General features: G+C 40.0%; 1 protein-coding gene across 4 annotated transcripts in view; it reads right to left on the reverse strand.

Annotated features, from left to right (window-relative positions):
- myrip (myosin VIIA and Rab interacting protein) overlaps positions 1-12,856 on the reverse strand; it is a 107,230-nt gene that overhangs the window by 23,364 nt on the left and 71,010 nt on the right. For all 4 annotated transcript variants that reach the window (XM_034862123.1, XM_034862122.1, XM_034862121.1 and 1 more), the window contains exon 4: positions 5,191-5,327. In XM_034862123.1, the coding sequence (XP_034718014.1) occupies positions 5,191-5,327 (137 nt within the window). The remainder of the gene's footprint in view (positions 1-5,190; positions 5,328-12,856) is intronic.

The following is a 12,856-nucleotide window of genomic DNA, read 5'->3' on the forward strand; positions in this document are numbered from 1 at the left end:
CTTAGGTCGTACACACGTTTCATAAATTAGGGCCAATATGTCTGTTTACATCACGATGTAATTTTACTCACCTTTTGTGCAGATGATGCCAGTGTAAATAGGGTGTTCTCTGACAAATCTGCACTCTAAAATTATGAATGTTTTATCCATAATACTGACTATTTAGGTGGTGCTCACAGCATTTACGTGTGTGTGTGTGTGTGTGTGTGTGTGTGTGTAGAGACATTAATTGGTCCATTAATTGGTCCCAGGGCCAACATCGCCTTTAAAGTTCAAATGATGGAGGTGGAATGCAAAATGAAGGAGAAAACTACAGCCAGTAATTAACAATAGCTTTTAGTGTTTTTACAATTTTTATAATGCAACTACTGTCATTGCCGCGGGCCACAGTGCTGTAAAAAGTGCTGTAGAAAGCCTTGAATGAATCTGTTGCCTGAGGTGAATCAGGAGGTCCTTGTGTTTTGTTACTACATTCTGCTTTGCTACATCGGCAGAGGAGAGCAGCAAGGTTACTGTTCACATTGCCCTGGCACTGACTCACTAGATTAACCACATCTAACCTACTGCACTGGAGTTCAAAGCTGAGACCGTGTTTGGCAAAGTAACCACTTGCACAGAAAAAGATCAGCAGAGTAGCACTCACTCTGCTCGACAAGTGGAATTCTCATGCAGAATGCTCACTTTCTACTTTCTTGATATAACCACAGTTATGAAACAATGCTAGTTGTCAAGTAGGCATTTGTATTCTTTCAGCTTAGCTGCAACCAACAGCTGTAAAAAAAACAAAACATTTTCAACTGGTTGTTTAGCATAACGGCACAAAATCAAAGTGAGTTGCAGAAACACGGCTACAGCTATGAAGGTACTTTGTTTAGGACAAACATGAATTAATAGTGAACAATTATCCCAACTGCAGGGTTGCAGTGTCGGTTAACAGTTTATACATTTGTTTATTCTTTGTCTTTTTTATTTGTTTATACTGTATCTTTTCTTTTTAACAAAACAGCGTATGATTGAAAAGCTGCTTTTCATAAGCCCACATGTCTTAGGAATTTGTCTACAGACAAAGGTTTTTTACAAAGTGCATCACTGCATGCTCTGACGCTATAAGACGTGGTTGAGTCTCTGTCCCACAACCAAAAGGAAGACATCTCTTCCTTTGTTATCATACTGAAAAGACGGCTGCAGCCACAGAAAGCTTCAAAAGACAGCACTGCTTCTCCTCTCCCGCTCTCAATATTTTCTACCAGAGACAGAATATCACGTTTGAAGGTGATAATACTGTGTTTGAACATTTCTTGAGTCACCTTCATCTTACTGGATAGGTGGGAAGCCCCCCGAAGACAACTGGAGGGATGTGACAGCAAACAGAAAAGGCAGCAGAAAAGTGTGGCAACAGTAATCCCCTGTTTGAAATGAATGAGATTTAAGTGTCAAAAAAAGAAAAGATAAAAAAAGTCATCATTCCTGCTTTTGATACTTCAAAACAGACTCATCAGGTTGCATTTCATGGTGGCTTTTGTGATGCTATACCATTAAACCAGACTGGAGAGGTAATGGCCAAAAATGATACTGTGATGAAGAAACGAATAGCTGAGCAGTTTTTTTGTTTTTTTAATCACTATAACTATGAATTACAAGTATAGCCAGTATGCTTATACCAATTTATCATGGTGGGAACAAAGAATCAATTGATCCCCACGGATCAATTTGAGAGGAACGGATAGCCATGGCAAATCATGATAGGAGTATAGTGAAAGAGTCAGAAAGCGCTGCCAACTAGCCTCGGGAAGGAACTTGTTTTGGTGTATCATGTGTACGTTCAAAGGTTGTCGTCAAACAGAAAACTTGTTGGACAGATAGTCTAGCTAGCTGTCTGGAGATCTGAGGAGCAGTTAACCATAGTCCTCATAAATCGAGCAGAGTTTAAAAATTCACAAACACAAAGGAAGCGGAAGGAAACGGACATCCGCAATACAACATGCACCCGGAGGAATTTCCTGCGACACCGGAGAAATCCCGGAAGTGGAACTTTGTGGATATAGACCACCAACACAACATCAATGTTTAATGTTAAAAAGTCTCTAGGGGCCACATCTCTATTATGCAACACTCACTTTCTTCCACCCACACACACACACAAATATCATACTGTTGTGTGTAACAGGTCACACAGGAGATGAAGGACAGGAATGTACAAGTTGCTCGCTCCCTGTTGTCTTCCTGTTGGTTTGAAGGTCACACACTCTCTCTGGGGAAATGATAGATCTCTCTTACCAACATGTCAGCTGCCATTTCGCACATACCAGTAATTGATTTCACAAGCATTGGCCTCTTGGTGATAATAAAAAAAGAAACTTTACTAGCACATGTATAGAAACCGCCTATATTTCACATATGGTTGGAAAACCGTTTATGAGAGTGTTTTACATTCCTGTGGCTGCTTTTCTATATGCATGAAGACAGGGGACCAATATTAAGACCAGAGTTTCTGGTCTTCATGATAAAAGCTGCTTTCCTTTGAGCGTAATACACAGAGCGAGCAACATCGGTGTGTTACTGAGCAACATCTTTATCTAATTGAATGTTTTTTTCCAATCTAGTGGTGAATTACTTGCCGAAGTAAAATCTCATTATATTCCATTCTGATATACATCACCATAATCTGTTACTGTTATAAGCTCGTTCAAACACTCAACATATCCAATTACTTGCTGCAAAAGAGGTTTAAAAATGCATTTTCTTTTCAAATAAATTAAAACTCAATCATATTTTTGACAGGTCTAGCTTTTGTTGTGACATTTTCAAAATCCCTTTTAATTCAGTCTGATATTTAACATGGAGGGGTGGGTGAAGGATAAAAAAACAATATATTTTCATGTAAACACACATGAGAATACATCAAATAAAGTAAATCAGGGAAAGACCATTGCCATACAATATATCTAATATTTCTCGTGGACAAGCCAACAATATTGGCTTTAACATCCAGATACACAAAAGCAACACACACACACACACACACACACACACACACACACACACACATCACAGTATAGCCATAATGATATGGCAAGTCAGCTAGCCAGTTAGTGGGAGCGGTGGTGTGAGTATTTGAGAATTGGAAGCGGTTTAATCTATTGGGCTCATGAGAGCTGGGAGACCAGCAGCCGTGTCGCATAATCCTTCATCTTCCACCCCGATGATGTAAGAGGAGAGGAGAGAGCTGGGAAGGGTGGAGTCAAATAGATGAATAAAGTGGAATAAAGAAAGGAAATCAGACAACTGCAGGTTTAGAAGGAGACTCATCCTGTCCACTCATGATAATAATAATAATAATAATAATAATAATAATAATAACTACTACATTTATATAGTGCTTTATCTTAGACAATCAAAGTGCTTTGGGGGAGACGACTACTCTCTGTGGTAATAACACATACACCACAGTAGGAGCTGTGGTCACAACAAAGATCATGATTGTTCTGGGAGAGCTTCCTATGTAGAGTCAGACTCTATCATGATAGTAAAACTATTGCTGGGGATCTGAACACATATTTTCACTGTACATATTTTCACATTCGTATGTTTCCTTTTTGGGTGTGTTGTACTGGTTTAAGGTGCCTGCCTCTTGATTTTCTTTTTCTCTTTTTGTTTTCCACTGGAACTGAGCTACCATGCTGTACAAAAACGATTACCACCAGCACAGTAGCATGGCAATAACAAAGTATGTATCTATCAAGTTGCCAAAATGAACTGTAAAATGCCAAAAATGTCAACGGGAAACTTAGCCAATACTGTATTTCATGCCCTCGTTTTAGTTTTTTGTACACTGTATCACACTATAAAAACAACCAAAGCATTAAAGCAACTTAATTGTTTATCTCAGCTCCTATTTTGCAATTATTATTTCATGTTTTTATGCGCATAGAATTCCTTCCTGTGGGACAATACAAATCTGAACTGAACTATTATGTTATTAGGCTAAATACTTGTAAGCTTCTTTCTGACCAACATATTTTTAGATTTCCAGTGAGCCAAATCTAGCTATGTTATCCCGTAAATATAGTCATGCCGGCTTTTACAAGACGTGCTGTCTGCAAAAAGGAAAGTGTACTGTTTCCGTAAAAACTGTAGCTGTACTGTACTGTAGGTGTCCTCTACTGTGTGCACACATTTCTTATGATTATGATGGAACTCCTTTTGTTCGTTTCACTCAGGCCTACAAACTTCGGTTGGGGTCCCGGTGTATCCCTAAACACCCCCTCATCTCAACCTCATCCCGTTCCGCCTCAAGTCTGACCTGATTTATCCTCTCTGTGCTCTCTTCATCCATTTAATCCCATGTACCAGGGTTTGATATAATTCCTTGTAGTCACAGAGGCAGACCGATCATGTTGCAGCCAGGTCAAAACAATGTTATCTGGAGTGGGGGAGGCTGGATAAAAGCGGCCCTGCTGCTGTCCTGCACAGGAACAATTCACTGAGGACGCAAAGTGGCCTGAGCCACCACACAAGGATTAACTGGCAGGACAAGTCCGCGAGGCAGCCGTAGTGTGTCAGCACCATCACAACTGACACACTCCCAAACAAACACCACCGCTGCCTTACTTACACCTAACAAATGCAAGTTCATAACATAGGAGCTTTTTTAAAATGAAAATGCAGCCTTAGAAAGTGGTTTGCTCAAATCCAACTAACAATGTTGCGATCAAAGTAAGTAGAAATAGTTCCCCTTAGCAATGGCCGGCCCTGAACACAACCCTGGAGATACACGTGTGTTTGTCTGAGGGAAAATCTGTGTCTCTACATGCCAGTGAGAACAAAGTAATTAAGTCAGTCAGTTAGTGAGAGAACATAAATGTGTGAAATAGAGTAAGTGATCATTTAACAAAGCAAACTAATGAGCAATGAAGTGAGCTTGTCTGTGTTTACTCCTAATGTCCAACCAAAACCTTGCATCTCAAACGAAGATTTTTTGTTTTTCTTCTTTGAGTCGTTTGAGAATGTTATAATACGTCTCTGGCCAAATTGGCATTAATCACAACGTGACAGAACAGAAACAGAAGGCCGCTCTGCAATCAAAATCATGCAGACGAGAATGATTAAAAGCATATAAAGAGCAAAAGAATGGCAACATGACAAAGATCATGCATGGCTGATTAGAAATGAGTGAGAGGATGAAGTTACCTGGGAGATCAGAGAACGCTCCTCTCTCTATAATGTGTTTTCTGTACAAAGTCTTCAAAACCTTGGCGCTGCCGAACCTCTTGAAGCGACTCTTCACATTGTTATAATACCATTCAAGTGACTGTGTCCTTAAAACCCTGCAGACAAGAAAGAGAGAAAAAAGGACGTGAGGAAGGAAGAAAGAAAACATGATATTAAGTCAAAAGCACAGATGGCAGAGACACTGGCAGGAATCAGATTTGATTATAATTACACCAGGATTATAACTTTCAGTTTAAGCCAAGTCTTCTTCTATTAAAATCTGCTTAAGTTGGGAGTCTTTTTTAATGTTGATTACCAAACCTTAGCGACTTTTTTAATGATTTTAAGAAATAAAGTTCGAAAAAATTGTTTTTTGAGTCTTTGACTTTTATTATAGGTTTGTGTTTGTTGTCAGGCTGTCCTATTTAAAGCCCTACTGTTTGATTTAAAGCAAATAATTGGCTTTTTAAGAAGATTCAGCAGCGTGTGTGTGTGTGTGTGTGTGTGTGTGTGTGTGTGTGTGTGCGTGTGTGTGTGTGTGTGTGTGTGTGTAGGCTGTATGAAGCGTATTTGTTGACAGTCATATTATGCAGCATCCAGCTGCGTACTGTAGCAGTTGATGCATAGGTTTTCAGATGTGACGTTACATCATTTTCCAGGCTTTTCCTCATGTCATGGTGCACGGCCGGTTGGTGCTCGAATGCCAACCAGCCAGACCTCAGCAGGGAGATGATTACATAAGCAGTAATTCTAAACGGAGAGGGTTATGCAAAGCCCTCAGAAAAGCGCTCCCTTTGCGCCAGTGTGGCATCGGCTTGCAGGTAATTCGGCCAACTCTATGTTTAATCGTGTGGTCCTTCCTGCTCTCGTTTTGCTTTTTCACACCACTGTCACACACATTAGTGAGGCTAAACAAAAAACACACCCATACTGACAGCCTATTGCACCTACTGTACAATAATTATTATATAATTGAGTGGACTCTAATTTATTGACTTTTTTACTTGTATTGAGGCATTTTTAAGACACATGGATATACACAGGTGAATATGATATTTTCGGTTGTCATCAGGTACAGTATTTGCTAGGCAAAGAACACCTTTGGTTGAAACATTACCAGTAACACCTGTCTTTAAAAGTTAAAGGTTGATGATATTCTATAGGCTATTTTTGTTATAGTCAACCATCACCATGAAAAGAGCAAAATGTGTGTGCTGTGATGCCAAAGTCTGATATAGTCTATTCCTCTGTGCCAGAGGCCTCTAAGTACTATTAAAACACATCAATTAGCTACACCTTCATCAGGATGAACACAGGCACTGTAGTTTATTTTAAGTCAATCCCACATGAATGTTGACGGTTTTGCTCAATGAAGAGACAGGCGGAAAGAGCGAGGGGGAAAATAGCCATGCTAATAAAGGGATCCTGAGTGCCCCGGAGGCTGTATGGGCTGCCACATTCATCCCACACCCCTCCCTCTTAACCTCCCTCCTCTTTCTCAGTGGATTTATTATCCTCTGCCTCTATCAGCTGGGCTGCTCACTGGGCCTCAGCTCCTTAATTTCTCGCCACGGGTCAACCTAGTCACTCTAAATGGGGGCTGCTGAGCTCCAGTAAAGAGGCCCGACTCTTTTTTATCTCCCTCTGGACCCGAGGAAGGCGGTGCAGAAATGAATCTGGAAGAGTAATGCAGCGTCTAGTTGGCATCATACGAGGCAGAAATACAAATAGGTTCCACATGAACTCTGAAATGAGCCGGAACCACAGGGAGCCATATTTGTACTGAAAAGGTATATTCAAGAAGAGGAGAGGGGTGCCAGGGATATGGTGGAGCTATTATTATCCGAATGGAATCTTGGTTCTCTTCAAATTATGCTGTAGCATGTGCTTGAGCAGCATGCTTGATCACACGATCAAATTAAAGATAAGTAATTGACTGTTTGCTACACCCCTATGTAACTGTTGCTAAGCCCTTCCAACACTGGCAGATTTACCACTCAAAATTCTTTTAAGATGACAATTTTTATTTTTTTAACAAAACAACCATTTTGCAATATGTACCTATAATCCCCCCCATGTCATTACCACCCACACAGACTAAAATCAAGAATAGATGACCCAATAACCAGAGTATACAAGACCATAAAACACAATAATAACAAAATAAACACACTATAAACAAAATAAACACGTATAAATGACAACCATACATCATACTAGCACACAGCTTTCCCATTTTCCTGTATTGACATCCAATCTGGCCAACCGTTTGCACGAAACATCTTTTTAAACGCCGCCACCCCGGCAATCGCACAAGCCCACTCTTAAATTAACAGCACCCTTTCATTCCTCCATCCTCTTATCATTGGCCATCATTTAACTATTTTGGACCCAACTTCTTATGTGCTTACCTATTCCGTTTAGGATTTATCCATCTCCGAGAACAATTAATCTCGGACGTAATGGAAGCTGGGTCTCTGCAATCCAAAATAGGTTATCATGTATCCCGGTCCAAAATTCCTAGACCTTATTAGAGAACCAGAGATTACATTAAATGAAGTAATTGGCTGTCCTCTGTTTTAAATTTACAACAATGTGTGTGTTCAAACCAAGTCAAAACAATCTGGGGGAAGTCCAATAGAAACAATGCATAATCTTGAACTAAATGATGCACACCCACACATTTTACACGTTAAAATACTGTCCCACTCCTCAACATCCAGTGTTACAGTCCACTCCCTTTCCCATGTCTTCTTGAGAGCTGACCAGGCTCCATCCCCCAAGTTCTGCATAAGCATAGAATACTATTCAGAGGCCAAATTACCTTTTCCATATTTCAAAAACCCATTATCTAAACATTCTGGATCCATCGGGGCTGAAGAACTGGATCCAAAATTCCCCACTAAAAGATGGTAAAGTTCCAAATAGTGGAGACCTAGGGACTCCAAATTGCTGTACCATATCCTGAAGACAAGAAAAGTTTGGCTTGGCAAGTTTTGGCTTCCCAAAATTCAATAGAGAGCAAGTCAGAGCTGCTAATGTTACACCTACACTCATGTACACATAACAGTATCCACATAGAGGGACAAATACTACACAGTGGATGTACTGTGTGTTTTTAATTTAACTAGTATCCCACAATGCGTAGTAGCTAATGATGTGCTTCTTGGCCTGGGAAGTAATGCTGGATTAGTTTACTACAACTGTAGGTAGTAAGATAGTTAAATTGGACAATCTAAAGTTTGCAGCTGACGTTGGAATAGCTTTGGAAAAGCTAAGACACCTCCCTCCAAATCCTGAAATTTAATTGCTCTTACTAAACCCCTAAGCACACTGTTTCTGCATGTGGAGAAACAATGTGCTTTGTGCAAAGTGTACAAATTCTAAACTATGATTACACAATCGTGGAGGGGTTTAACTGAGGAGACTAGTATTTACAGTGGACTTTAACAGAAGAAAATTACTTTAGCATATTTGAATGTGCATGCTGCTAGGCTTTAAATGTTTTTGCACAGTGATTCAATGTCACTCGCTTTTGGCACAAAAACAGATGATAAGTAAATGCAAAATTTAGCTAAAGCCTCTACTGCCTTCCATGCCAGTTACACAAACTTGTTGAAATTGGCCAAGCTTTCCTTTTTAGAGAAAAAGGAAAGGGATTTAGGATGGTGCGAGAAGCGTCTCGATGAATCAAGCATGACATTGCTTCCCTAGAGCGATCTGATCTAAAAAAGATAGGAAGAAGGGAGGAGAGTTGAGTGGATAAGCAGAGGCTTTCAAGCAAGAGCGGCACTGCTGTGTGAGCTTCTGAAAACACATTTCGTAATGAGGCTGGAGATTCCCTGATGCTCGGCTGATGCATGATTAAGTAAGAGGGATTCCTGTGGATGGTCTCCTGACACTTGGTTTACCCTCCCTCTATCATCATTTTGCCTTAGCTCGACTCTATGGAACCAACGCTTCTTTTCTAATCCTCTGCTCTCCAGCTCCTTTTCCCTCTATACTTCCAAGAGATCGATTTGCACATTTAAATGAGGTCTAAATAAAATATATAGAAGAATACGTAGAAGTTCAATAAAAACTATGTGGCTTTGCTGAGTTTTCACCTCCCCTGGCAAAGGGAACCATTACCATAATTGACTTTCTGAGCCTTCTAATGAATTGGTTCAGCTTCTGTTGAGGCTGCTGTAGAGAGGGGAGCAAAGAGTGAAGAAAGAAGTGCGGAGGTTGCCTTCAACAGAACATAAAATAGACTCTTCTGAAGACTTGCAGAGTGACTGTTCTTGTTAATAGAAGAAACTAAGAGAAAATTAGATTGTTCTCAGCTCCAGGGTTAGATCAAAGCTTTGGATGTTCAGGAAGTAAAAGCACTCGAGTTGGGAGGTCTCAATGAGCGAAAAGCTAAAGGAGTTATCATATGTAGTACAGTCTAGCTCTCCTTCCACAAATAAAACCTTTATGCACACATGACAATTTCTATTTTATATCGGTTTAATGAGGGAATATGAAAGTAATAAAAAAAACGGTCATGAGATATCAGCTGAAACTGATATAAGTTTAGCTGATATCTATGTATGCAATAGAGTACTAAAAGTATTATACACACACACACACACACACACACACACACACACACACACACACACACACACACACACACACAGGTATTTTTAAAGGAAGAAAATCAGCTACCAAAACTCAATGGGTGTCAACTGGAAATTCGTATTGGCAAATTAACAAAAATGTACATTTGGTGAATGATTATTAATTGTATAGGGGACTCTACATACATCGGCTATGGCCAGTTTTATGCAGTTTATGTGTTACTGTTCCTATTAGTGACACTTTAATGCCTGAACTGCATGCAATACTAGTTAACATTACACTTTGTAGGAGGTAACGTTAGCCTACTGTTAGCTAGTAGCTGGCTTAAACACAGCTAAACGGTCTTATATGTGACTGTACTTCACTGGAAAAGATTCCAACACCAGAATGTGCAACAGTCTGCAGCTAAAGACCATAACAACAGCACTGCTGTGGTCAGAATTGTCGGAGAAACAACACCAACTGGACTTAATGGTGCAACTCGTAAGCTCATTGGGCATTCAAAGTTACTGTAAAATACCCTTTTTCACGTTTAACAGCAATTGACTGGTAAAAGAAGTTGTTAGAAAAACAAAAATCATTTAAATTTGCCCATAAGGCCTCAGCAATAATAAGCCGTTCTTTCTGTTCGTTAGTGCTCTTTTTTTGTTTAAAGTGTCGTTCCAGGCACAGTTTAGGCACCGTCACAGTTTTAAAAAATATTGTTTTAGCACGGTTAGAAAAAAAAAGAAACCTTATTGCTCAGTAAAAATGATTTTCTCATATCATTATTCAAACATATTCTACCTAATCTGTTACACAAATATGTAAACTGCAACCCCAAATACTCAGTTGCAGGTGACCCACTTCAAAAACAAATGTAGCACACAACCGGGAAGGGAAATGAATATTGATTCATTTCTGTTATAAGGACTAGGAGAAAATCTAATCCTGAACAAGAATTAATGGCCTTTATCCACATCTCTTGCCCTTTCTGTGGTTGTGTATTTATACACGTCAGAGCATATTTGTGTAAGTGGGAGAAATGGGAAAAGGATGATTTCTTTGTTTTGTTGTGAAAAGAAATAAAACAAGAATATGTGTTAAGATTATTATTATTTTTTTTATTTTGTAAGTAAATATTCATATACTGTAGATATCTTTACAGCCATGACACCTGGATGTCCCCTTCCTAAATGTGTGACTAAGTCTACAGTCCAGGTATTTATATACTTTAATATTTTTGTATAAAGCATGTAGGTTGTCATATACTACAGTATTGTGAAAATGACTGCACATTTGAGGCATTGTTTTGCAAATTTGCTGTACAGATTCTCTCTGAGCTATGCTGTCTGTGTCACTAAAATAGAGCACTAAAAACATAAAGTATATTCAGTGCTGGCAGAACAGGCCGAAGGACAGAGGACAAGGTTGTGGGTCATCTGCTAAAAAGCCCATTCGATTTCCAGCAAACCTGGGCACAGCTGGACTAACCTGTCGGTATGATTTAAAACAGTGTTTGGTTTGCAGCCGACAGAAAAAACAACTCTCTTCCAGCAGTACATAACGTTTACAGGAAGCAGGTGGAATGTTGATTGCTTGCATTTACCTCTGTGATTGACATTCAGATAGGCAGGAAGGGGAAAATAAAAGATCTCATTCTGCATACTAAGATAGTTAGAGATGTTCTTTTGCCCATGCACTCTCTCTTCTATGTTTATCTTCCCTCTACCTTCTCATTTCATAAGTTCAAATAATGGGCAAATTGTCCAGGCTGCAACCAAAACAACACATTCCACGCCGCTCATTTAGTAGATTATTTAATTTGAGACAAGACTTCTTATGTTGAGAGGATGTGTGCTCTTACAGTGTATGGCCATAGAAGCAGGGTCTATTTAAAACACTGTTTCTATTTTATTTAGATAACCCAGTGGTTGGCACGCTCTCCCATTCAGAGAAGAGGGTCGTTGAATGAACAGACCCGCTGGACAACTAGAGACATATATTCATGCCACACAGCAGTTCGAATTGCACAATTGTTATTATGTTTCTGGCACACTAAAGCATTTAACCAGGACAGCTACTGCAGGTTTGCAGCAGGGTATTCTGCTTCGTTCACTTCACTTACCTGGGTCTTTAAAATATTCTAAATTTAGCACAGCTGCAGGCAATGGTCAGGCAATTTACTCTGCCTTCCCTTACTACATGCTCTTTCTTTTAAGACCTAGGGCTGTCAACTTTACTCTCTCTCGACTGCATGGCCACATCCGACTCCAACATCATTGTAAATTGTTTGCTCACGATACAGTTGTGTTGGCTCTGATCATCAATAAGGATAATGATAATGATAAGAAGGCCTACCTGAAGGAAATCAACCATCTTGAGAATTGGTACCAAGAAGACAATCTCATGCTGAACGCCTAAAAAAAACTTAAGAGCGGATTGTGGACTTCAGCAGGAAACAGAAAAGGAATCCATGATCCACACAGGATCAGCAGGGTGCGATGGGGTAGAGATGCTTGACAGCTATAAATATCTTGGGGTTCATATTACTTAGGACATAACATGGTCGCTCCACATCACCTCCATAGTGAAGAAGGCCCGTCAGCGTCAGAGAGACTGAGATTGTAGAGACGCTGATGGGGCCTCTACATTAGGCCCGTCAGGGTGCTCAGAATATTTTAGACCTGAACCACAGCGAGCATTCTGTCTTGGAGCATCACCATCTGGATGCACCCAAAAAGACTACCTGGCCCTTAAGAGGTTGGTCCACTCGGCTGAGCAGATCATCAGAGCTCCTCTCTCCAATATGCAGGACATTGACATCAGGCGCTGCAGGGCTAAGGCCACAAACATTCTGAGCGTCATCGCTGCCTGAGAAGAAACCCAGAGAGGATGAGGTGGAGCTTCTTCACTCAGGCTGGCCGGCTGTCTAATGAACACCGTGGCTAGCCCCCCACTCACCGCCTAATTTTCATGTGTGGTATATTATTATTTTTTATGGATTTATTGTAATTCTTTTTATTGAGACAGGAACAAACAGGTACACAGTCAATTTCAA

Source organism: Etheostoma cragini, chromosome 22 (assembly GCF_013103735.1).
Source record: "Etheostoma cragini isolate CJK2018 chromosome 22, CSU_Ecrag_1.0, whole genome shotgun sequence".
Taxonomy (NCBI): domain Eukaryota; kingdom Metazoa; phylum Chordata; class Actinopteri; order Perciformes; family Percidae; genus Etheostoma; species Etheostoma cragini.